This window comes from Carya illinoinensis, chromosome 5 (genome assembly GCF_018687715.1).
Source record: "Carya illinoinensis cultivar Pawnee chromosome 5, C.illinoinensisPawnee_v1, whole genome shotgun sequence".
Lineage (NCBI taxonomy): Eukaryota > Viridiplantae > Streptophyta > Magnoliopsida > Fagales > Juglandaceae > Carya > Carya illinoinensis.
This window is the reverse complement of record NC_056756.1, coordinates 33,775,294-33,802,495: the sequence shown is the minus strand read 5'-3', so window position 1 is coordinate 33,802,495 and position 27,202 is coordinate 33,775,294. Positions and strand designations below refer to the sequence as shown.

The 27,202-nt window shown below is 36.4% G+C and overlaps 1 protein-coding gene and 1 long non-coding RNA gene across 2 annotated transcripts; both read left to right on the top strand.

Moving 5' to 3' along the window:
• The first annotated feature begins 1,096 nt into the window (after positions 1–1,096).
• On the top strand, positions 1,097–22,195 carry LOC122309990. Its single transcript, XR_006242586.1, has 2 exons — positions 1,097–1,137; positions 21,976–22,195. It is a non-coding gene; the product is annotated as an uncharacterized LOC122309990 (long non-coding RNA).
• Positions 1,731–22,195, top strand: LOC122309989 (protein POLLEN DEFECTIVE IN GUIDANCE 1). Its single transcript, XM_043123846.1, has 11 exons — positions 1,731–2,601; positions 2,701–2,852; positions 3,310–3,413; positions 4,457–4,545; positions 4,663–4,736; positions 14,422–14,572; positions 15,264–15,431; positions 17,305–17,402; positions 17,523–17,645; positions 21,068–21,136; positions 21,660–22,195. The coding sequence occupies exons 1-11, from the start codon at positions 1,908–1,910 to the stop codon at positions 21,864–21,866; spliced, it is 1,929 nt and encodes a 642-aa protein (XP_042979780.1). The 5' UTR covers positions 1,731–1,907; the 3' UTR covers positions 21,867–22,195.
• Positions 22,196–27,202: the final 5,007 nt, after the last annotated feature.

Sequence of the window (27,202 nt, the reverse complement as noted above, 5' to 3'; positions counted from 1 at the left end):
GGGTATGTTTGGATAATGAGATGAGAATTTTTAATTTTAGATGAAAGTTTAAAATATTATTTTTAATATTATTATTGGTTTTTGATTTGAAAAAGTTGAATTGAGATTTGAAAAAATTGAATTATCTATTATATTTTATGTAAAAATTTTAAAAAAATTATAATAATAAAATGAGACGAGAATTTTGTTTCTCATCACACTTGTCAAACTTGCCCTTGGTTTTACTGTTATACTAAAATTAAGATGGGAGGAGGTGAGAGCCAGACGTATCTTTCCCTATTTTACACGACCAATAATAAGCAAACACGTAAGGATTCCAACAACCTTAACAATACAGTTGCATGCAGTAAATCATTACTTTCGTCTCCTTCACCCGCCCAACTCTCTCTCTCTCTCTCTCTCTCTCATCAAGCAAACTCGAGCTCACAAGATTGTTTAGAATAAACCGAACATAATGAATAAGAGCTCTGAGAGTTATCAACATTAGCCTACCAAAAATGGTTGATAAAAAATTGTCTTCAGCTTGACATTCTAACAAGAGGTCTTCTTCGCAACTATTGGTTTAACCAGACTTCATCTCTCCTATTATATTCCTACTCACCGCTATCATCTATTGGGCTTCATTTGCACAACATTAGCCTTCATTTCGGCATCTCACTCCACCGCAACAACAACTATTCTTGCTGGGTATCATTTCGACATAATCGTTTTGGTGATTGATGCATGATTTGTTATGATTAAACCAATAAGAGCAATCCCATGACCAACAAAACCAATCGACTGCATAGAAGAAGTAGATCTCACATAACTCAACATGAAGTGAGTAAATAAAAAATAAAAAATACTAGTAGAAATTGATTAAAAACACTGAGAGGTCAAAAAGAAAGATGAAATATGGCATCAAAAACCAATGTTCCATCGCTAGTATCACTAGAATTGTTCACATTATAAGATAAATTTACCACACTACTTAATTTTAATAAAGCCATATAAAATAACATTCATTTATTTTTTTACCACACTTTGTGTGATTTGTCTTAAATAAAAAATGAGATTACTGTACAAATGAGAGAGAGAGAGAGAGAGAGAGAGAGAGAGAGAGAGAGAGAGAGAGAGAGAGAGAGAGAGAGAGAGAGAGTGGCCGTAGACAAAAGCGTTGGAGATCGACCAAGGGAGACAACTGTGCCGGACTTCAATGGCCTGTGAGGATAGAAATGGCTTTGAGAGGGACTTGTGGGTCTATGGACTACGATGGTAAGAAAAAAGATACAAAAACTAAAAAGAATTTTTGAAGGAGTAATGAGTCTTTGGTTGGTATTAGGAAGGGAAATGGGAAAGAAAAAATTTAGTTACAAGTATAACTATATATTAATATGTACATTAATTTAATGTGATTAGTTAAAAAATAGATTTTATTAAAAATAATGTTAATTTAAATTTTAAATATAAAATAATTAATATTAATATATCAATTAATATACGTAATAAAATTCAATAATAAAATGTGAGTTTTAGCCATTGTAGTTGGTTTTGTGGTAAAATAAAAAGAAATAGGACGTGTCCCTCTATAGGGTGTAAAATTTACTTTCATACTAAATCCATTTCGAAGGTTTTCTGATTAAAATTACATTGATTAATTTGAATGTTAAATTTTTTTAGAGGAGATATTTATTAAAAAAGTAACGGAGATATTTATTAAATTTTGGGTTTATTAGCTGGAGCAAGCCGGATGAATGCTATTCTGGTACTTGGGTACTGGGACACGATAGCACAAGCGAAAAAGAAGATTCTGGGCGTTGTCCCAGACTCCCAACGTCCACGCCAAAAATCCAGAAACGATTACATTTTCATGCCTTAAATTAATCATTTTTTAACTTCAATTCTCTGTTTTGTTGGACTCGCTGGCCATGGGGCTGAGATCCGACGGTAAAAAGTTCTCTTTCGATATTCTTGGTACAAGCAGATTACTCGAGGAAGACGATGCCCTGACCAACCGTCCGATCTCCGATCCATCTCACAACTACGCCGTCCAATTGGAAACCACTTCAGCTTCTACACATGAGAAGCCTAAATGCAAGAAACGGAAACACAAAAAAGGCACCAAGAGAAAGAAAACGATCGAGTCCTCCATTCCGGATGATACAATCACCCAAACGATCCCTGATCCCGATTCCATTTTCGATCATTACAAAAATACCGGCAGGCTTCCGGAAAATGGGGAGAGTAGCTGTACCTATTATGCCAATGGATTTGAATGGAACTGTAAGAGCTATAGCGCCGGGACCATTGTGTGCGAGGAGAATATGATTCCGGAGGAGAGCGGAGGGAGCCTCTGCACGGTGACGCAAGTTATGGAGCCGGAGTTCCCGAATGTGCGTGGCGAGGGATTCAATTTCGGGGAGCTGAGGCAGAGGAGTGTGGGCGGGGCCGCAGATGACGCCGCGGCGTCGCAGGTTGAAGAAAATGCCAGCGAGAAAGGCATTGAAGTGAGCTCGGCGGCCCTGAAGCAACCGAGCGAGCCTAATGGGGCCGTGTTGCCCAAGAGGTTAGACACTGCTGAGTCCTTGGATTGGAAGCGGCTCATGGCCGAGGATCCCAATTGTGAGTCATTTTGACCCTTCCTCATTACATTGTTCCTGTCTAATTTATTGATGGTTTTCGATGTTTATTTTTGTGGTGCTATGTATGTCTTGCTATAAGTTACATTTTCGGTGGAGAAGTCGCCGGTCAAGTACTTCCTTGAAGAAATGTACAACGGCAATTCATTACGGAGCACAACCACCCTGGGTAACGAGAAAGAACGAGAGAGAGTTTACGATACCATCTTCCGTCTGCCATGGAGATGTGAATTGGTAATTTTTGGCTCTGTTTTCATGACCTTCAAGAGAGCTGAACTTAATTCGTTGGCTTGACGCACGTTGATGTATAAAACCGACTACTGTTCATTTAAACGAAGTTGAGATCCCTTGCATCATCTTAAATGGGGCATGAGTGGTTTATGAATCTTTTGCGTGCCTCAGTATCTTGTGCAGTGCGATAAATATTATTTATCTCGATCTCAGTGCCTCCGGGATCTGGTCTATCACATAGTGGAATTATAAGGCTCATTTATTTTCTTCTTTTTCATTCTTGCATTTTGAAAATATTAATGTGTCTTTGAAATATAATGTTGAACTTGTTTCTACTTGCTGGAAAAAAGAAGAAAGAAAAAACAAACAAAAGGATTTTACTGGCTCGGTGATCAGTTTATGATCTAGGATGTCGATAATGCTTATGAGAGAGATTCTTAAATATTGCCAAATTTTGCAGCTCATAGATGTTGGCTTCTTCGTCTGCTTCGATTCGTTTCTATCACTGTTAACTGTCATGCCAACAAGAATTCTGATTACCTTATGGAGGCTTCTGTGTACAAGGTTAGTTATCTTTTATGAAGTTTTTATTTCCCTGTGAAGCCTTATGCCAAAAATATTGTCCTACAGCATATGATTTGTGAGTGGTGTTTTAAGGGGTGTCAATCCCTAAGGAATGCTGTAGAAATTTGGAGTTATACAAATGAACTAACAAGCACGGCAAGCTGCTGCTATGTCTGTACCTGCTGGATTGTGTGTAATCTCAGGTGTCAGCTACACAAGCGATCCATAGTAGAAAAGGTGCTCGGTAAACTTTGTTCGATTGCTGTCCACTGACTCATGCGTGACACAGAAAATTATGACCTCTTTCCTCACCTTCCAAAATGTCTGGATGTTCCTGGGCTTCAGTGGATAAATGTGTTCTTTTTGTGTCTTTTATTTTCTAAGTTCATTTAGGGGATGCTTGGGGAATGAAATGAGATGAGAAATCCGTGAATAATAGTGAAATAGTTTGATTTAAGATATTTTATTGGGTTTTAGGAAATGAGAGAGAAAAAGTTAAATAAAAATATAATTAAGTTAGAATATTGTTAGATTATAAATTTTTAATATTATTTTTGGTTTTAGATTGAAAAAATTTGTAATGTTTTTTGTGTTTAAGTGATGTTTGAGAAGGAAATAAGTTAAGAAATTTTGAGATAAGATGAGATTAATATTTTTGGTTTTAGATTGAAAAAAGTTGTAATGTTTTTTGTGTTTCATGGATGTTTGAGAAGGAAATAAGTTAAGAAATTTTGAGATAAGATGAGATGAAATGAAACTATCTCTATTCCCAAGTAACTCCTTAATCTGTTGTTCTAAGCTTGTCTGCATGTCTATTAGGTTGTGTTTCTTTTTGCATGTCCAGGTCCATCTGTATAAGGACTCTATATAATGGTATTCTAGAAGTTCAGGACCTGGGCTTAGCAGTCTAGGTGTCTGCTTAGCTTGGAATTTATAGGACTAATACCAAAATAGTACACACATCATAATCTTTCTACCCTTTCCTTACACTTGGTAAAATAACTTGTGATGCTTATAAAATAATCTAACCATTCTTTTGGCAGGCAGTTCAAGATGCCGTCTGCAGCAGAACTGTCTGATTTTGGCTGTTTACTTATAATGGCCTGTGGAGTCACTCTTTTGCAGCAAACAGGTTTCGTAAGGATAATACAGCGCTACTATATTTGTAGTATTCTTTTACTGATTAACATCCTACTGATTATTTTCTCTTTTATGGTGATATCTTTTTTTCTTCAATTCTTTTCCTCAGATATCAGTTTAATTTACCATATGATTCGTGGGCAAGGAACAATCAAACTATATGTGGTGTACAATGTGCTAGAGGTGAGTAAATAGAATTTGAGCATGGGATCCAGTTTATTTATTTATTTATTATTTTACGAGTAAAAAATATATTTAAGCTCAAAAGATGCAACCCAAGTACATAGGGAGTGTACAAGTGTAAGCATGGAGAATGGGTTATTATTCCTAAACTGTGCTGATTCTTGGCATCTGCCTGGAAGGAAGATGAACAAATGTTTCTTCTTAAATGATCGTGACTGAGTCAAACTCAAACTCGAACTTGAAGTAGTCGGCACCCTCTCCCAAATCTCTCTATTAATATCCCTTCCGATTGTTATTTGGAAAACCCATAAACCTCAGCAAGTGCAATGGTTGAATCCAAGATACCCAGTTCAGCACCGTGTGATACCCTATATGATAAGAATAAGGGTAGGTAGTTTATGAGATCTCACATTGGTTGGGAATGAGAAGCTTTTGCGGTTTATAAGGTTCCAAAGGAGTTCTAATTCTATCATTGACTAGTCTTTTGAAGTATAGGCCATGTGATTAGGGCCTTTTATTGGGGGGTTACAAATGGTATCAGAGTCTATCTCAAACCAGAAATGTGGGACTTGAGTTGTGCCACCTATGATGAACTGACCCGAGGAGGACGTCGGGAATTTCAAGGAGGTAGATTGTGATACCCTATATGATAAGGATAAGGGTAGGTGGTGTATGAGATCCCACATTGCTTGGGAATGAGAAGTTCTTACTCTTTATATGGTTCAATAGGACTTCAATTGTATCATTGACTAGTCTTTTTGGAGTATGGGCCATGTCGTTATCGCCTTCCATTGTGGCGCTACACCGTGCATGTCCCACGTTCACCACACCAATAGTCGACTGTCTCATTCCTCTCACAACATTCCTCACATTTTTTTCTCTCCATCTCTTTCACGTTTGTTTTCTCTCAAGCTCTTGGTTAATCTATTTCTCTCTAGCCGGGGGTCGAGTGCATGAAAGGAATTTAGTCGTACCCCCAAAAATATTGGATTAGCGTTACAAGGTAAGTAGCTTGATCATAAATTAGGATTACCATATGTTAGCTATTTATATGTATTATTGGAATCACACGATGACATAGGATCACTCCCTATGTCATATCTTGGCCTACTGTTGGGGGCTGCGTCGAGAGCGGCTTCTATGTGGGATACAGTGATTGAGAAAGTAGAGGGTCGTTTAGCAGGCTGGAAGAGAATGTACCTGTTAAAAGGAGGTAAGATACCCTAATAAAGAGTACATTATCTAACCTACCAACCTATTTCTTGTTCTTGTTCCCTAGTCCTACAAGCGTGGAGCTCCATATTGATAAATTACAGCAGGATTTCTTGTGGTGAGGAATTTTGTAATACCCAGACCTAGAGTGATTTATTATTATTATTATTATTGCTATTATTATTATTATTAATTTATTGTTATTTTTATCATATATATTTTGAGGTAGTAATTTGTTTTGAATAGGACTTCTTCACTGTTAAACCATACATCTCTTTTATTTTTCTGTTTGAGAGTATTTTTCTTATCTGAAACTAATTTCAATTCAAACACTTCAAAACTCTTATCCTCTCGGTATTTCTTTCCTCGTGGGAGTAGTTTTCTAAATTCTAGTTGAATTCAAACGCCTCCCGATTACCCACGGCATCTCCCTTTCTCTGATCTATTAAATTCCACAGACCCTCATAATTAAACACAAGAAAACCTTAAATTCATAAGCACCGTAGCAGCCTCTACAAGCCAAGAACTCATCTCCTGCAACCAAACAGCCGCTGCTTCACCGGAATCCACCACAGAGGCCGCCAATGGTGCGCTTTCCTCCCACCTTGATGTATGTTGACGCCGTTTAAGCCTTTCCCGTCTTTTTTTTTTTTTCCCTCTGTTGTTACTGACCAGAGCCACTGGGTGTTGTGGCCAGCCACCATCGACCACACAGAGGAGGTTGGAGCACTATTCTGATTGCCCATAAACTGCTGATCAGGCACCCCGCACCGTTTTTGATGAGTTCCCGATAGGATCTCTCTCTCTGTCTTCATGATTTTTAGTTCTCAGTGATGTGAGCCACTCCCGTTAGTTTTTTCCTTCACTTTAATTGTTTTGTTTGAGACTTTCCAAAAAGCCCCTTCAATGCTTCCATAGTCAATATTTATCAAAAAAAAAAGAAAAAAGAAAAATTGCTTCCATAATCACATGTAAGCCCTTTGACCATTAGCCTATACCCTCCTGAATCAGATTCTTCTTATTACAATGGCCTTTGGGCTTTAAGCCATTCGACCAAGTGGTTTCCTTTTTAGGCCTAGTATTTTTTTTTATTTTTATTTTTATTTTTTATTTTTTTTATTATTATTATTTTTTATTATTTTATTTTTTATTTTTATAAACCTATTAGACTTAGTTTTTAACTGGACTTGTTTAATTTGGGTGGGCTTGTTTTACTATTTATTTTTCAGAAAATATTTATTATTTAAAGTAGGTTGATTTTATAAATTAGCATACTGTTTAATGTGAGTTGATGGTGTTTTACAAGAAATTGTTTGTGTATTTGAGTGGGCTGTTTTACTTAAATAAATATAGTAATCATAGACTTGTTTTTATCAGAAAATATTTAAGGGATTTTAAGCATATTAGTATACTTTTAATGTATTCTTTTATATTATTTTTTTAGCCTATTATTTTAGTTAAAATTCCAATTAATCTTTAACTAGATTTTTATAAAATTATTACGTTATATGTTTATACAGAGTATTAAGTATTATGATATGAGTTTTGGAATAATATTATTTTATGTAATCTTTTTATATTTGAATATTTATTAAATTATCTCTATGGTAGGATTTTAAGTATTTAGAATGCTACGACACATTTTCTAGAAAAGTTTAGTAATGTTTAGTGCCTCGTATAGGTCACGAGCTACGACGTGAGATTGTGAAAGCAGCGCTAAGAGGTAATTAGTATGATCATACAATTGTATGTGTACTGTAATTTTCTGATGGTATATGAAAACATGATGTTTGTCTACGTTACGCTATGAGCTAAGTCAGGGTTAGATTCCTTTCATGATCTTTGATGAATTATGACATTATGCTTGTATAAATGAATTTGTTGTTTGATGAAGTGTGATTCTAAAATTACATGGAAGCCATGAAATGTTCATGTAGTAATTTAAGTCAAGTATGCCATGTAATAAAATAGTCAGATTATGTATGTCATGTTCATGTAGTACCTAGATCATGTATGCCATGTTCATATAGTGATTAAATCATATATGCTATGTAATGTCATGAAGCATTTAGATCAAGTATGTTATGTAAAGTTCATATAGATCTCAGATCATGTATGCTATGAAATGTTTATGTTTAGATCATATTGTGCCATGTACAAGAATATGCCATGTTATGTTATGCTATTTACAAGTATATGCCATGCTAGAAACACGAACCTAAGCGTGTTTACTACAAGCTATGTTAAGACGGTGCCACGGACCTAAGTGTGGTCCACCATATGTTAAGTGAAACACGGATAGGGATAGGTCCGTGTTTCACTTCAAGTTAATGATGACATGGAACTTAGCGTGTTCATCACAAGTTATGTTAAGGATGATACAGACCTAAGCGTGTTCATCACAAGATATGTTAAGGATGACACGGACCTAAGTGGGTTCATCACAAGTTATGTTAAGGGTGCCATGGATTCAAGTGTGGTTCACTATATAATAAGTGAAAGACAAGATAAACAAATAATTTATGCATTCACGTTTATATGTTCGCCATGATTATGTATGTTTCTGCTCATGTTGATGATGAATAGACATGCTATGAGAATCTGTGAATGATATATGTTTGTTTGAAGAGTTTTCCAAAAATTAAGTCTTGTTAAGTTATATTTTTACGGTATGATGTATTATTTACTGAGTATTTGACTCATTTTTGTTTCTTTATTTGTTTGTTCTTTGTTCTCTTCTACGTTTAACTGTCATAGATGATGATTGTAAGGATGTAAAGTTGGAGGACCAGGAGTAGATATAGTGCAAGGACTTAGTTTCTTTTATGATTTTTGGATAAAAAGTCACGCGTAGGGTTAGTTTGTGTTTTATTTTTACATTTTCAATTTTCTGTTTTCAAAAATAGTTATGTTCAGTTTAATTAATATTTTCAATAAATGAGGTATTTCAAGATTTGAATCTCTTTACCGGGCATTATATTATGTACGTTAGTGACATCTCTATCCTACGGGAATGAGGTGTTACAAATTTAAATTCCATTTAGTCAGGTGGGAGAAAGTTTTTAGTCCTCTCTCTAATGCTGATTTGAGAATTTTTAATTGGGCGTTATTTGGAAAATGGCTGTGGATTATAAAGAACCAGAAGTCCTATGAAAGTTGGTAATTGAGAGCAAATATGATGGTTTATGGGGGAGATTGTGTACCAACGAAGTGAGGGGGGTTTATGGAGTGGGGTTGTGGAAACATCTAAGAAGAGGTTGGGGGGTTTTCTATCAACACTCGAGATTTTGCCTAGGAGATGGGACTAGGATCAAATTTTGGCATGATTCTTGGATTGGTAATGATGCTCTAAAGGAACTATTTCCTGAACCCTTTAGGGTTGCAGATGCTAAGGATACTTCATTGTCGGATGTCATGGTGATAGCAAGGGAACACATCCAGTGGAACATCAATTTTAACCAGGCGGCAAATGATTGGGAAATGGACAGCTATGCTGCCTTTTTCAGTCTTTTGTACTCTCTCAAACCAAACAACTAGCATGCCGACTTATTGTGGTGGATACCTACAAGTAAAGGTGTGTTCTTGGTTCGCTCGTTCTATAGGTCCCTTTCACATGAGCCCCCTGTTCAGTTTGCTTGGAAAAGAATTTGGAGACATAAGGCGCCCCTCAAAGCAGCTTTTTTTGTGTAGGCCGCTTTCTTGGGTAATATCCTCATAACAGATAATTTGAAGAAACGAAGGGTGATCATTGCAGATTGGTGTTGCATGTGTAGGAATGGGGGTCAATTGGTGGACCATCTTCTACTACATTGTGACGTGGCTAGAGGGTTATGGAACGAGGTAATTAGTAGACTAGACTTGGGTTGGCTTATGCCTAAGACAATAGTGGCAGTTTTGGCTAGCTGGATGGATCTAAGAGGCAACCAACAGATCAAGGCTGTATGGAAGATGATTCTTATATGCATTATGTAGTGTGTGTGGCATGAGTGCAATGATTGGACTTTTGAGGACAGAGAGAGATTGAGGGAGGAACTTATAGCTTTCTTTTTTAGAACTCTTTGTACTTGGGCCATAGCCATTATTTTTAATGGCTAAGATTTCCATGATTTCCTTGTATCTATGTTCTCTACGTAGTTGGGGCATTCTTTATACTTCACATGGCTTTGTCTATTCTTTTATTAATACACTTTGATTACTTATCAAAAAAGAAAATATATTATTATTGAAGACTGTTCTTTGAAAGGTGTTTATGTATCACGTGTGTCATGGTATTTGTAAGCACATCATTCATTGTGTTTCATTCCGCATATTATAGTTATGTATGTATTTTGCATCTCACATTGTATAAAACACGTAAGTTTTTATAAGATCAAGTATAAGATAAGCTTAAAACAGTTAATCAAATGACCATTTAGATGCATAGTACCAATGTGGTTTATGGATGGATGTGAAAGCCATGGAGCTAAACTCGGTCTACCATAGTATGCTAGAATACTATTAGTGGCTTCCTTTGTGGCTGTGGAATGTGGAGCTGGTGCACAACCTGACACACATGGTTAAGTGTGTGGGTCCATATGATAATAATATAAGTCAGATAAGCCAAGATAAGTCATGTATGTCATATCATACATATGAACAATCATGATTTTTAAGTTCTCAGCATGAATTATTTTATGAAAAATTTTATATTTAGTATGTTTACGTTATAATGAGTTTCTTATTGAATCATTGACTCATTTTTGTTTGTTTTATGTTTTTAAACCATTCTAGGTCAGAATATTTATTAAGGTAGAGCTGTAGGACGGGACTTAGTCCATGAAGGCATGACAGTGGCCTAGATTATGTACAGAGATTTTAAGCTATGATTTTTTATGGCACATATTTTAAGAAATTTTAATAATTGCTTCCGCGCACTTTCATTTACGATTTTTGTATTTAATTTAAAACAACTTTATTTATTATAAGGAATCTTTGTATCTGGTGTTTATTTAAGAAGAAAATTTTAATCCACGGTCAGTAGTAGTACTCCAACTCTCGAAAATTTTTAAAAGTGAATTTATTATTAATCGTGGGGATTGGGAAGTTACAATTGATATCAGAGCCCAAGTTAAAAGATTCTGTAGAATTTTAAAAATAAAAGAGAGAACTTTTTGCTAAAAGAAAAAAGAAAAATTTTTTACAAGGAAAAATGAATTTTGAAAATAGAAAGTGAAAAAAAAATCTAGGTCATGGTCTCCTCAAGGCATGTTCTGCTTTGCAATAAGTATTTATACTATTTTTTGTGTTAATGAAAATTAAGAGTGATAAATTTTAGATATGTTCATGTCAAAATGCACCTACTATGTGAAAGAATTTTAGCGCATAAGTTAAGCAAGTTTCTAAATATGAGGTTAGAAATCTTTGGTTTTAAGATTGGTGATGTATCTTGTTCATGAGGAAATAGTCTTCTATTTTGTAGAGTTTTATCTGAAGAAATTAAGAATGAATTTAGTGGGTTTTGAAGTTATGACATATATTTATGTATGGTGTATGGTATTTCATGATGATTGTTGATACTCTTATATTCTATAGGTAACACGATTCTATTGCCAAGTATGAGTTGTAAGAATTAGGATCCGAATTTTGGAGAGTCTTTAAGTTATGATTTATTGAGGTTATTATTTTATGTGGAGAATTTTATTATTATTATTATTTCATGTGGAGAGTTTTATTTATGTGGAGATCGTTAGTTACTATTGTATATGGAGTTAAGATAATTGCTAGGTGAATTTATCAATCCCATTGTTAAGGTTGATATTTGTTTATGTTTGGATTGAATTTGGAGTGTATGATGGTTGATAGGTAGCGTACTAACATGTATGCCTAAGGTATTAGTAAGGCATTAGACCAAAATATGAGACAATTGGAACTTTTTGAATATTAGGTTCAACTAAATGATTGAGGAATAAAGAGACATGAAAAGCATGTGGCGGATTAGTATGTACGTTATTTGAGGTGTAGCAAATTCTGAGTATGGAATTTTTATAAGGAGGGGAGTTTGTTACGACCCGGCCCAATAATTCTAAGATCGGAATATTAATAATTTTTGTTAGACCTAAATTATATTTAATGGCACATATTGGATATGCCCACGAGTGATAAATTATTGAGATTGATTAGGAGTGTTAATTAGGCTCAATAACTAGGTTAAATCCCATTTATTATTTATTGAACGAGTTACTCATTTTAAAATTTAAAGATCAACCATTACAAATTTATTTTAATTTAAAATCATTACTGATTGAAGTCCCCTATGCACTCTCATTCACTGCTAATCCTACATTGAATGAACAATTAAATCATGGTTCTAAATTCAAATTCTCTCCTTGAATGATTGCGATCGAGTCCAACTCGAACTCGAACTCGAACTCGAACTCGAACTCGTTAGCACCATATCCCAAATCTCTCTATAAATATATTCCCTTACATGTGTTATTTGAAAAAACCATAAACTTTCGTAAGTGCAATGGCCGAACCCAAGATACCCAGTTTAGCACCGTGTGTCCCACGTTCACTACGCCAATAGCCGACTGCTTCATTTCTCTCACAAAATCCCTCACATTTTCTCTCTCATCTCTCACATTTGTTCTCTCAAGCTCTCGGTTAATCTATTTCTTTCTCTAGCCAGCGCTGAGCCCATAAAAGGAAATCAATTGAACCCGAAAATATTAGATTGGCATTACAAGTTAAGTAAGTTGATCATAAATTAGGATTGATATACGTTAGCTACTTATATATATTATTATTAAAGTTAGTTATTTGAAAGTAGTGATTATGTAGCACGCATTTCATGATATTTGCAAGCACATCAATCATAATGTTTCATTTTGCATATTATAGTTATGTATATATTACGCATTTCACGTTGCATAAGACATGTAAGCTTTCATAAGATCAAGTGTAAGATAAGCTTAGTACAATTAATTAGATGACCATTTTGATGCATTGTACCAATGTGATTTATGGGTGGATGTGCAAGTCACGGAATTAAGTGTGGTCCACTATAGTATGCTAGAATACTATTACAAGCTCCCCTTGCGGCCGTGGGATGTGAGGCTAGTGCACAACTTGACACACAAGATTTAAGTGTGTTGGCCAATATGATAAGTAAGATAAGTCAAATAAGCCAATATAAGTCATGCATGTCATAGCATACGTATGAACAGTCATGATTTTAAGTTCTCAGCATGAAATATTTTATGAAAAACCTTATGTTAAGTATGTTTACGTTATGATGGATTTCTTATTGAGTCATCGACTCATTTTAGTTTATTTTATGTCTTTAAACTACCGTAGGTTAGAATATTTATGAAGGTAGAGTTTCAGAACGAGACTTAGTCCATGGAGGCGTGACAATGACCTAGATCATATTTATAGATTTTAAGTTAAAATTTTTTTATGGCAGAGTTTGAAAAATTTTAATAAATGCTTCTGCGCACTCTCATTTTCAATTTCAGTATTTTAATTCAAAACGACTTTATTTATTATTAGGAGTTTTTGTATCTGGTGTTTCTTTGAGAAGAAAATTTTTAAGTCACAGTTAGTGGTAGCACTCCAGCTCTTGAGAATTTTTTAAAGTGACTTTATTATTAACAGTGGGGACTGGGAAGTTACACGAACCAGCTTTTATTTCAATCCATGTTGGACTGATTGATATACCAATAATCAAGTCTTCGGTCAACTGGAGGAATATATCGCATCAACCTGGGAGCAAAGAAATTGAAAGACCTCTTTATTGTTTTTTTTTTCTTTTTTTGTGTAAATTACATTTTGCACCTTTGAAGCTTCCATTGCCAGAATTGTCAATTTGCATCCTAAATTATCAGATTTTGTCAATTTTCCACCGTTAGCAAGATCTAACCATTAAGATTGTCTTATTTTTCATTAATTTTAATGATTAGATCTTAATTAAAGATACAAATTGTTTCAAATTTGGTAGTTTAAGGTGCAAATTGATGGTGGTGGTAGTCTGGGTGCAAACTGAAAAAATGGTAATAGTTTGAGAGTGCAAACTATTTGAAACATTTTTTAATGGTAAATGAAAATAATACCAAAATTTTTCATAGTTTCAAGAGGATTCAAAAAAATTTTCATTATACATACACACATCCACAAATCCAAATATAAAATACTTCTTAAAAATTTTTTATCCAAACAATTTTCATTCTACCTACCGACTTACAAAACACAATCTAAAACACATATCAATATTCTTTTTCTAGAGTTCTTTATAATCACAGTAATTTTCATTTACCAAACATGCCCACAATTTTCTCCGTGTTTGTTTGTGCATTTCTGCATGATAGATTAGTGAGCAATGATTGATGTTACTATTGTGTCTTCCCTCTGAACTTCTACTTCATGAGCTGCATTAAGTGTCACAGTGACTGCTAAAGATTTTGTCTAACTGATCCTTGCACTTTTATTTCTGCAGATATTTGATAAACTAAGTCAAAATTTCAATGGAGATGTATTGCAAACTTTATTTAATTCAGCAGATGGGCTAGCAAGTTGTCCACCAGAAAACATGAGATTCTGGTTGTGGAGATTCCTTTTTGACCAAGCTTTAGCCACGGCTGCTTCAAATATCCTAAATTTGTCAATGATTATTTAGGCTCCATTTGGTTTCACAGATGGTCTTAACCCTTCTTATCTCACCTCATCTCAATATCCACATACCATTCAATTTCAATTTCAAGTTTTCAAATTTGAAATTTTTCATCTAATTATTATCTAATCATTACAACTTTCTCAAACTTTCAAACAAAACATAAAAACAATTCAACTTTTTCAAATTTCAAAATAAAAATAATATTAAAAAATTATTTTCTAGCAATATTTTAAATATATTAATATTTTTATTCAACTTTTTCTCTCACATTTCTCAAAACTCCATAAAATGTTGTAGTTTGGATAGTGAGATGAGATGAGATGAGATGGTTTTAGATGAAAGTTGAAAGTTAAATAAAATATTGTTAGAATATTATTTTTTAATATTATTATTATTTTGAAGTTTGAAAAAGTTGAATTGCTTATTATATTTTGTGTGAGAATTTGGAAAAGTTGTAATGATGAGATGAAACTGTTTTTGTATCCAAACTAAGCCTTAACTAAAACTATTTTACTATTATTCACAAACCATCTTACTACTATTCACATATTTCTCTTCTCATCTCATATGTGTAACCAAATGAGGTCTTAGTTTAGCGGCATGATAGAGATTTATGTTCCTGTTATATTATTTATTGTCCGCTTTGACTCCTTGACTATCCATACTTGTTCATTCTTTTATCTTGTTAGCTCAGGCAATTACTTTATCCACCGTGATTGTTGCTCACAATAATGCCTTGCTTGCGTTGTTGGTGTCCAATAACTTTGCTGAGATAAAAAGCAGCGTTTTTAAGCGTTTAAGTAAGGATAATATTCACAGCCTGGTATACTTTGGTGAGTTTGCAACTTCATTACTATGATTTTTGTTCACTGTTATGTTTAAAAATGATCAAGTACAGAAAATAAAGTTTCTGCTGGAACTTATTATCTTGTCCATGCATTGGATGCCTTTTGACTTCAGAAGATAACAGCAATGACTCTTTATCAACATGCCTATACTGGCTTGATTTCTTCTCCCAGATTTTTATAAGCAAAATCAATTTAATTATCAACTATTAGAGGGGTTAAATTTATAATATAAGCTCTATACTAAATTATTCTCCTGAAATATCACTCTAACACAATGAATCCCTAAATTCTGGTATAGTTGATGGAAAATTTCCATCTAGCGTCTTGTGGAAAATAGGGATTAGACCACTGGACTCAATCCATTTCAGCAGAAAGCTCCTGGCCCTCTAAAGTATGCCCATCTCTTTCTTGCCATGTAGTCGTTATGAGATGCAATCACATCACTTTCCAAAATTTTGTTCCTTTATGAACTAGGTTTCCTTTACTAATATTGAAGTGGCACAAGCACTGACTTAAGCACAATTTACCTTACACCAAATACCACAAAATGGAAGGACTGTAAATCTGTAGCAACTGAGCAAATAAGCACCACATGATCTACAGTCTTGCTATGTCTCTTGCACACACAGCACCAGTTGACAATAATCTTCTTCCGCTTATAAGATTATTATGTAAGTATCTATCCTGATGTTGCTGTCCAAACAAAGAAAACTACAGAGGGTGACTTCACATGCCAAATAGGCTTCCATGGAAAGCATTAACTAGTAACCCCTTTCAAGGCTTCATAATATGAACAAACATGAAAAATCACCGTTTCTACTCTACTTTTCAACACATTATATCATTTGCTTTAATACATATCAGAGCTGCATAAAGAAAATCAAAGAGAGAATAAACTGATTCTCTCAAACTCATAATGTGGTAAGACTTTAAATTCAGTTGTTATTTATTCAAGTATATGCGGTTTTTACTAGCTCATTTAACTGTATTTTGTTACAGAGTGTTATAACCTGGTTCTAAAGATTTAGTGGAACTTTTGAATTTTGAATTTTTATCTTTTCTCTCATCTCTTTCATTTAATAGATTTGTGCACGAATGTCCTTGCTATATTTTGGCAGTCTTGAGTTACGGTCTTAAATAGTGCTTTTTTAGTCTGGTTCAGATTAATCATTTTGTGTTCAAAGTGATGTGAAACCAATATGTGATTGTAGTGGTTGACATTCATTGAATTCTCCACTTGATACTGTCAACTCAATCTGGAACAATATGGAGCTATGCTATGTAATATCTGAGAGTGAGTGTCATTCCATTTGATTGAGGTTTTCAAACTCAGCTATGCATGTTTATTCCTGTGTGGAAAACGTTTTTGAATTCCTTCATTCATCTGATCCCTTAAGAGTTTGTTCATATTAGCCATTGTGTAATGCTCAATGATTAACTTTTATAAGAAGGCTATATTTTATATTACTGTATGACTTCTCTATCTTGCTACCATGTAACATGACATGCATATAACTATGTGGGTATACTTATAAAAAAACTATTTGGGTATGAGTGACAAATCAATGTCATCAGTATATTAAACGTCAAGTTGAGGTATATCACATAATGTCTTGAACATTATCATTCTATTTTTAGTGTCAGTTGCCTCATGTATGGAAAAGAGTCCAACTAATTTAATTCCATATTTTTCTCCTTTTATGAAATGGATACTGCTCTTGCCTCATTGCTGTTGCATTGTGATCTAGAGATTAATGGAAATGCCATTACCTTTTGATGATGATTTACTTCTGATGTAATTTTGTAGTTACATTTCATCTCATGTATATTTTTTTTCTTAATGTCATTGCTCAACCAGATTCAGTAGAGAGATTTCACATTACGGCATTTATGCTATTCGTTTTAGCTCAAAATATTCTGGAGGCTGAAGGTCCCTGGTTTGAAAGTTTTGTTTATGTAAGTCGACTGTAGATTATTTATTACACTGTTCTTTTTTGGAGAGAACCTTTTTGTATAAAGAACAATTGTCTTTCACCCCCGTTTGGCTTTCTGATCTATTTCATTTCAATGATGCAGAATGCTCTCATGGTCTTCATTTGTGAAATGGCTATTGATATTATCAAACATTCCTTCATTGCCAAATTCAATGACATAAAGCCTATTGCATATTCTGAGTTTCTTGAAGACCTATGCAAGCAGGTATATCTTCACCTGATGTGGTGTAATATCCCGTCCTAGGGTTACGAATGACACTAATATTAGAGAAACATGAGGGACCAGAATGCTACATGCCTTTAAAAATTTTCTTTATTACGCTCTAGTTATAAAAAGTTCTATTACATAAAATAAAACATAATTTATTAAAAATTAAAGAGTTTGCGGAAGCCCTTATTAAAATTTATTCAAACCTTCTGCTAGTTAACCATAAATTAAAACAAATATTAGTCAAATACTCTGTAAGAACTACCTCATACTATAAACATATAAGGTCATAGGTTTTCATTCATGTGATAACATTCACAGTCACATTCAGTCTCATTTAGTTTTATTTATGCCTTTATAGTCTTTCCATTATGGTCATTCCACTTCTAACCCCATGGTCAGTACACACTGTTTACCCCTGTGTTAGGGTTAGTGACCTTTGCGGTCTTGCCCCTTTCTAGTATTGTTGGGAAAGAACCAAGTCCCAGGACTGTCTTGGCTCACTGGCAGTCTTAGCTCTTCCTATGACTGTTTGGAAAGGACCCCGTAAGGAAGACCAGTATAGAAGCCAATGGCTAACAGCGATGGAGGGCTGCTTGGGGTGACATCTGGTGGTGGGGAGCTGTGGGCCATCACTGTCTGTGGGCGCTTGGCTTGTTGGCATGGTTGACTTGCTGGCAGACTGGGTCTAGGTGGCGCTGAAATCATTGTCCACATGAGATAGAGGTTGAGCAAAGCAGAGTAGCATGAGGGAGAGAGGATTGCATGGCTTGCTGGAAGGTAGGTTGTGTTGTGGCCATGTGATGAAGATGAGAAACAGAGGGCTCTTCATTGGTGATATGGCCATGGCTTGGGAAGGCGAGGCGGTGGGCAGAGGAGAAAGCAACATTTGCTTGCTTCCAGTGTTTTCTGTGGGTAGTGGCTGTTGGCTCCCAGTAGAGGTGCAGGAATTTGGGGCTTGTCTATGTTGGTGCATGTGCTTGGGGCTGAGCTTTGGAGTGCATGGTTGTGCGTTTATGTTAGGGGTGGAGTGGAAGGAAGGATAGCTGGCTTGCTCTGTTTGTTGGGGGGAAAACAGAGAAGGGAGCATGCTGGTGGCTCTCAGTAGCAGCTTCACTGGGCTGTGCAAGCTTGAAGGATATGGAGCTGATCTTCTTTGGTGGTGCAGGGCCAGAACTGGGCATGAGGCAAAGATTGGGTTTGATTCCGCCTCTGGCTATGGAGTTCTTGGGTGTTGGGTTGCAGGTGGTGGAACCGGTTGCTGTTATTTGAGTCCGTTAGTGAGTCTAGGAAGTGCCACAAAGGACGAGAGGATGAGAAACATGGAGATGCAGCAGCCCTAATGTTTATGGGGAAGAAGATATGTGCAAGGGTGGTTTCAGAGTGCATTGGTTCCATTTGAGTGGGTTATAGGTCATTGGCTCTTGGTGCTCTCCTTGGGCCCTTTTTGTGGGCTTTTAGGTATTTTTTGGGCTTAACGATGGGTTGGGCTACTTAATTGGTCTAATAAAACTCTTGGGCTTGCCTATATTTTCATGTGCCAAGTTGCTTTGCAACCTTAATGGGCTTGATCTTTAAACCCAAAATAAGCTCAACTCATCCAATAACGTCTATGGGCTTTTACATAATCTCGTGTAATTACCTAGGGGAGACCTAAGCCACATATGAGTCTATTCTCCAAAAGGATTAGCCAAATGGTATAATTGGAGCCCCATTGGAACCATTATAAAGAGCAAGAATTTCTCCCTCCAAGAGAGGGCTAAGCCACATCCAAGTCTATACTTCAAAAGAACTAGTTAAAATTAGAGCCCCATTGAAACGATTATATTTTTGGTAAGATTATGTAGAGCAAGAACTTCTCGCTCCAAGCAACGTGGGACCTCATACATCACATACTCCCGCTACTCGGCGTGGGGTATCACAATTTGGGCCTAATACTAAATATGGGCGCACTTGTCCGATAAATATCAAATGGGCTTTAACCAATTTATTGGGCCCACTGAAATCCTTAGCCAGCATAGTAAATTTTGGGCCCATCGGTCTATCCAAAATTACCCGATATAACCAAAATTGGGCTTTCTTTAAATATAGGCCCATTAATACCATCCAACATCACCCACTTTACAAGGTTTACCTCAACGGGGTTTAAAAAAAGCTCTTGGCCAATAGGAATTCTTAGCCAACCTCAATAAATCTAGGGCCTGTGGGCTTATCCAATATGGACCAATAAACCTATATACAATAAAATTATCCTTACGTCTGCTGGGTTCTTACATGTGGTAGTTAGTTTTCTTTCTAAAATAACGACAGCACCAACATCCAAAACATTTCCCATGGAAAATATCGCAGCACCCATTTGAATTCATTCCAACACAGAGAAATCACAAGGAGAGAAAATTTCTTCAGAGAACAACAGAAGAAAATAAGAGAGAAGAGAGGGAAAGGGTGTTTTCTTTCTTATATGTAATGCATCAGAAGAAATCTGAAGTTCAGATCGAAATAGAAAGCAGTGGCGTCTCTTCTGATTTCAACCCTACCCCTCCTCTCCTTTTCCCTCCTCCTTCCTCTCTCCACCACAAATTATCTTACAATTCCCACCTTTTCCCTTACCCAGAACAATCTTTTCATCCCTAAACTTCTCTTCCTCTTCAATCCCCCTCCCACCAGCATCTACTACAGAATGCCCCTGTTGCCCCTTTTTCTTCCTCTTCCTCAATCCCTTACAAGCGGACCCTTTTGACCCAAACCCATTCCTCCCTCTCCAAATCCCCTACCATTTACCAATTCCACTCGCACCCGCCACAATTCAATCCCCAAAATGCTTCGTTTTTCTCCATCTCGATTGCCGTCAAGACCTTTTTGTATTGGACTCTCCGCAAAGCCAAGCACTTTCGACGACTGCGGGTGTATCTGCGACTGATCCTCTTGTTCTCCCTGTTCTTCTACTTCTTGGTCTCCCATCCAAGCCATTCCTTCATCCTTGACTTCCTCTCCACCTTTTCCTTCTCTGTGGCGCTCTTGTTCTTGCTCAACCTCACGCTCCCTCGCTGAACGTTTGGTTCAGTCTGAAACGATGCCTCGTTTCATCACTTGTTTTTATTCCCGCAACGCAGCGTTTTATTTTTCACCGTGGCATGCCAACTCATTTTCTTGTGCAAGGGGTGCATGAAAATGACTGTCTTTAGACTTTTCCTTTATTTCTTGTTTAGTCATTTATGATTTTGTCTGGTGAAATTATCCATGTGAATTTGTGCATGCACACTTGTGCCAAAGGAAGGCTGACACCTCCCAACAAGTTTAATTTTGTATGAACATAGATCCTTGATACTCACATGATGAAAATTGCACCAATGGACCATTAGTATTCTTTAGAACTTCTTTATGGAAATCTGACGTTTTATGCTTTATCTTCTTGCTAGACTTTGGATATAGAAAATGAGGGTGCAAAGAAAAATCTCACTTTTGTTCCTCTGGCACCAGCTTGTGTGGTAAGCAGCCATTAATATTTGTTGTTAACTTGGTCTTCTGTGCATTACATCATGTGTTATTTGGTGCTGATTCATGCCAACTCTTTGGAGCCACCATCCTGGTTATTGCGTGTTTTGTGTAGGGCAAAGGGACTACAAGGATCCAGATATTAGTTAGGTGCTCAAAAAGAGCTCTAGGCGCCTAGTTAGGAAAAATATAAAGGACTGCATGACGTCAATATATTAAAGTTCTGAAGGACTAAATTGGAACTTTGTAAACTCTAGAAATCCAATTTAATGTCGAAAAAATGTAGTTGAAAGTTTACCTATAAAAAAGAATATGGTTGAAAGTTTCTATTTGCAAGCAAGCCTATTAACATATCAAATTTAAATAATTTAAATCTTGCAAATCAACTTTGCAGTCTCAATAATGTGGAGACTGCTTTCTCTTTACCAACATGCAAGTGGAGAGACTCAATATAATTTATTGTTGCTCTTTATTTGTTTTAAATCTTGTTTTGAGTTTTTTTCAATTTTGTTTTAGGTTATCCGGGTGTTGACTCCAGTCTATGCTGCCTATCTTCCCAATGGTCCACTCCCGTGGAGGCTCTTTTGGATTCTCCTGCTGTCTATGATGACATATATTATGCTCACAAGCCTAAAGGTGATGATTGGTATGGGCCTTAAAAAATACGCCACTTGGTATGTGAATAGATGCCGAAAGAGAAATCGCCATCTCCATTCTGATTAGTTATTGGCCCAAAATATACTAATCTGCTCAGTCCTGCTGCTCTTGGACTCAACAAAAGAAATGTTGGACGACCCCTTTGTGGACAATCAGTTGGATGCTCAACTATTAGGAGAGAGAGAGAGAGAGAGAGAGTAATAAACATTCTGTTGTTTGATATTACGGTGGTTCACAGGGTACTTCCCTCCAATTTTGTTACAGAGAAAGGTTGCTTGCTGTTTCTGGAACGCGACCGTGTATATAAGTATAAAAGGCTGCAGTATTGCCGAATTGATCAGATAAGATGCCCACTTTTTGGTGTGGTTATATATGGTAGTGAAGCTATTCGATAATCTATGCAGTATGGCGTACTCGAATTTGAGACTTCGTTAAGTTCAAATTTAGTTTGATTCGTTTATAAATATGCCGTTCACTAACATCAAATTAGGCTCAATTTCTAAATGATACAAACTAATTTAAAACTTGTTTTATCCAATTAATGTTCGTGTGTAGTCCTGTTCTTGGATAAGTTGCAAGTAAACTTTACCTAAGATAAGGTGAGGTCCCACTACTTTGGATCCCACTACTTTGGATTAGTACCAGCCAAGCTCCTCAGAAGGTGGTCCAAGCTACAATTCACTATCTCGGCCAGGCTGTCCATCTGGGAATGGCAGGCATTAAATTTAGCTTGGTTTCCCATTTTCTCCTGCAAACTCTTACAGAATTGTGTCAAAACTTGCCACCATGGTACTCATGGTAGTAAGGAGTGATGCACGTCAGCTGAAAGCATCCACAACCCGGTTCAAATTCCTTGATTGGTGTCTCAAAGATAATGTAAACTCCTACAGATAGGCTACCCAGTTGGCATGTTGCCTGCTCAACTTTTGTTGGTTGTTGATGTACTTCAATGCCTCATGGTTAGTGATCAAAATAGATTCTTTTTGTATCAGATATTGTTGCTAGTGGTTCAAGGACTGTACAATGTTGTAGAACTCCAAGTTGTATGTGGAGTAATTCTTCTTGGAACATGATGGCTTCTCATTGAAAAATCAACAGGTCACCCTTCTTTGCTCAAAACACCGCCAATATCCACTTCAGTAGCATTGCAATTCACCTAAATTTTTTTCTCAAATTTAGGGATTGCGAAATTCGGTACTTGTCATCTTTTGCTTGACTAGTTGGAAATTGGTCTCTACCTCTTCAACGATTGGAATGTCCGACCCTTGAGGCACTCTATGATGAGAGCAATTAGAGTGCTAAAATTTCGGATGAATCAACAATAGAAGGATGCCAATCCAGGAAAACTCTCACATTGTGTAGGGTCTTGGGCATTGGCCATTCCACATTGGCTTCTACCTTGGATTGGTCTGCATGAACATTAACAGTAGAAACAACAAATCAAAGGATGTGCTAGAAGTAATAAAAATGAACACTTCTTCCTATTAACAAATAGACCCTCCTTTCGTAATGTCTCAAAGACATCTTTGAGATGCTTCATATGCTCCTCCCATGTTGGGCTATATATGAAAATGTCATTGAAGTAAACAACAACAAACTTCCCCATATACGGCTGCAATACCTGATGTATAAATCTCAATAACGTACTTGGTGTGTTGGACAATCCAAAAGGTATGACCATCTTGAACACCATCTTCCACTCGTCTCTAGGGTGTATCTTGACTTGGTGATACTCATTTTGAAGGGAAATTTTGAAAAAGTGTTTAAAGCCTAACAATTGTTGCAACATGTCATTCGGGTAGGGAATTGGAAATTGATGCTTCACCGTGATCCTAATAGGGACCTTGCTATCCACATGCATATGCCACGAGCCATCTTTCTTGGGTACTAAAAGGGTAGGAATTGCACATAGGCTCATGCTCTCACGGATGTAGCCCATCTTCAACTACTCCATTACTTGGTGTTGCAACTCTTAAGAGTCCTTGGGGTTGACGCGATACGTTGGCATGTTGGGCAAGCTAAATCCTAGCACCAAGTCAATCTAATGATGCATGTCTCTCATGGGTGGAGGGCTTGGGTGAAGGTCCTTTGACATTAAATCTGCAAACTCAGAACATTTGTTGCACCTTGGGCAATAAATTACAATTATCCCTGCCACTGTTATCACATGGTACCAAGGCATACGCCATGCCCTCTTTCTCTGCCTCCTCCAAGAATCTAGCCATAGACAATGGATTGGTTCCCTTTTTAGCCTTTGGAGCATAAACAACTTGTGAGGACTACGGCAAAGCAAGAAATCCCCTATCAAGAACGAAAGGTAGACAACAAGTGCAACTAGTTTAGGAGAAGGGCGAGCAGCACTATGTGGAAAGCTTGGCTGACAACGTTTCGCACTAAGTGATGAAGGACTTTTCATGTGGTGCCCCCAAACTTTACTTGAGATTTGACGGAAGTTTGAAGTATCGGGCCATGCAACATAATGTCACATATCCATGTTCATAACAGTTAAGGATGTAGTGCACTTGGCATACATCTGTATGTAATATTCACAACCAGAATGCTATATCCCAAAACATAACCATAATTTCTTAAATTTCACATCTCAAAATTTATCCAACAAGTCTATATCAAAATAAGTATTGGAGATAGCGCTCCATAAGTATAGAGATAAAATACAAACTACTATATTAAACACCAAGCCGCTTACACAACTCAGCTATAAGTGCCAAAACGAAACCCAAAAGTTAGAGCACCAACTCCTTAAGCTCCTCAAGCGTCCTTTATGGCCTACTCAACCTTGTTCAGTTGGTTGAGTTTTGATTCCTAATCCACTAACACATCGTCTACCATTCTAAAAGGAATGGTAGTAGTTGGGACTATCAAGTGAGATTTATAAAGTTTTAAAAAATACAATTTCCAATCTACCAACAATATGAATAGGCATGCATTGTAAAGCCTAGGCCCGTGACCTAGACCCAGATGAAGCCCAGCCCATGAATGACCAAAACGACACCATTTCGATAAGTGATTTCTCTCTTTCTCCCCCTCCCTTCACATTAGTTGAAGTGAGGGAGAGAATTTTTAGCATTATGTTTCTAAACTAATGCATGGTTAAGTGAAGATACTCTTAATTTGGTTTTGATTATTAATAATGATCTAAATTTGTTCAATATACTGTTAAGATATGAAGTGGAATTTAAAAACCTTTGGCTTGATGTTATATTATGATATGTTCTGTTAAGGCCCCGCCACAGGTGATAATAGTGGTATATGGCCCTGCTACAAGTAATAATAGTGGTATACGGCCCCGCTACAAGTAATAATAGTGGTATAGGACCCTGCCATGTGCAATAGTAGTGGTATACGACCATTCCATGGGTCATAATAGTGGTATACAGCCCTGCCATGGATGATAATAGTGGTATACGGCCCTGTCACGGGTGATAGTAGTGGTCTTTGTTCTAATAAGATGATGTTTCAGTTTTGCTATGCCAAAGTACTTTTGTTTACAAATGAATTTTGAAACTGTTGCTTTGATATTTGATAAGAAATATAATTTTGCATTCTGGACTCTATAAATGCTAATGTTTACATACTAGTATATGTTTACTGCTTACTGAGTTGTTGATAACTCACTCCCTTATCTTCATAATATTTTCATATGCTTTCGATGATTTAGCTAGGGATCAGGAATAGGAAGCGTGAGCAAGAATAACTAAGTATAAGGAGTTGAGTACTTAAGAGTAATATTTGCAATGGGAGATTATTGTTTTTATTTGGTAGATTTGACTTCAGCATGTCTATTTGGTTTATGGAGACTTGTATAATTTGCTAGTTTATTATGTTGAGTTTGTTGGGAGTTTGAGGAACAATGGATTGATTATGTTGAATTATTGCATTGATGACCTTGTTGATGAATTTATGTGGTTGGTCAAAAAGATGAGGTCATGTTTTTAAATGGAAGATTGTGAATGAAGTTTTGGGGAACTCAAGAAAAGACTCACAACTACACTAGTACTAGCCCCACCTGGATCCCATAAGCCTTACGTGGTTTTTAGCATAGCGTCCAAATCAGGACTTGGATTTATGCTCATGCAAGAAGAGCAGGTTGTTGCCTAAGCTTCATTGTAACTAAAGAATCATGAGTAGAATTATCCCACCCATGACTTAGAATTAGCCACCGTAGTTTTCGCTTTAAAGATTTGGAGGTATTACTTGTATGGTGCGAAATGCGAAATCTACATTGATCACAAGAGTCTCAAGTACTTATTCAATCAGCAGAATTTAAACATGAGGCAAAGAAGGTGGTTGGAAACCATTAGCGACTATCAGTGTGAGATCAAGTATCACCCTTGCAAGGCTAACATAGTGCCTAATGCGTTAAGTCGAGAGATGTGAAAGGATGATCTCGCAGATCTTGCCTTGGGAGTAAAGTCCCTTCTACATAGTATGAGAAGTTTATTAATCAAAGATCTTTCTGTTGATGCATCCCTGACCGTGGTATAAGAAATTATACCAATGGAATGGGAAGAAGTAAAGAGGTGAAACATGGAGGATCCTAGATGGGAAGAAATCAGGCAAAAGGTGGAAAGGAGAGAAGGTCTAGATGGTTTCACCCTCAAGGATGATGGGTTGTTATACTACCAAGATCGAAAGGTGATTCCAACTAATCAGGAGATTAGGGATAAGATATTAAGAGAAGCGCATCAGACTCCATACAGTGCTCACCCAGGAAGCATAAGGTTGTACTGGGACTTAAAGCAACATTTTTGGTGCGAAGGTTTGAAGAAGGATGTGGCATAATATGTTAACAAGTGCACTGTCTGCAGAGTGGTAAAGGCAGAAGACCAAAGACCCACTGGTGAATTACTGCCACTTCCAATCCTAGAATGGAAATGGGAAGAAATATCCATGGATTTTATAGTTGGATTACCGAGAACTTCAAGAGAAAACAACTCTATTTGGGTTAATGTTGTTTGCCTAATGAAAAGTGCTCACTTTTTGCAAGGTGAAAAATACCAACTCTATGGAGAAGTCAACTTGGTTGTCTGTTTAAAAAATAGTACAGCTGCATGGAGTTCCAAAAAGGATCATATCAAATAGAGATACACATTTCACCACTCATTTTTGGTAAGGTCTTCAAGATGCGTTGGGCACCAAATTGAGTTTTAGTAGTGCCTATCACTCTTAGGCTGATGGGAAAACTAAGTGAACAATTCAGACCTTGGAAGATATGTTGAGGGCATCTGTCTTACAGGAGAATGAAGATTGGGAGAGACTTTTGCCATTGATCAAGTTTGCATACAATAATAGCTTCCTGGCCACCATTCAGATAGCACTTTACACGAAGCTCTCTACGAAAGGAAATGCAAGTCTTCCCTGTATTGGGATAAGTATGAGAA

Excerpts from the sequence above, each read along its gene's own strand:
- LOC122309989 (XM_043123846.1), top strand. The coding sequence starts at position 1,908 with ATGGGGCTGAGATCCGACGGTAAAAAGTTCTCTTTCGATATTCTTGGT. Across the intron at positions 2,853-3,309 it reads TGCCATGGAGATGTGAATTG|CTCATAGATGTTGGCTTCTT; the intron begins GTAATTTTTGGC and ends CAAATTTTGCAG. Across the intron at positions 17,403-17,522 it reads GGTTTGAAAGTTTTGTTTAT|AATGCTCTCATGGTCTTCAT; the intron begins GTAAGTCGACTG and ends TCAATGATGCAG.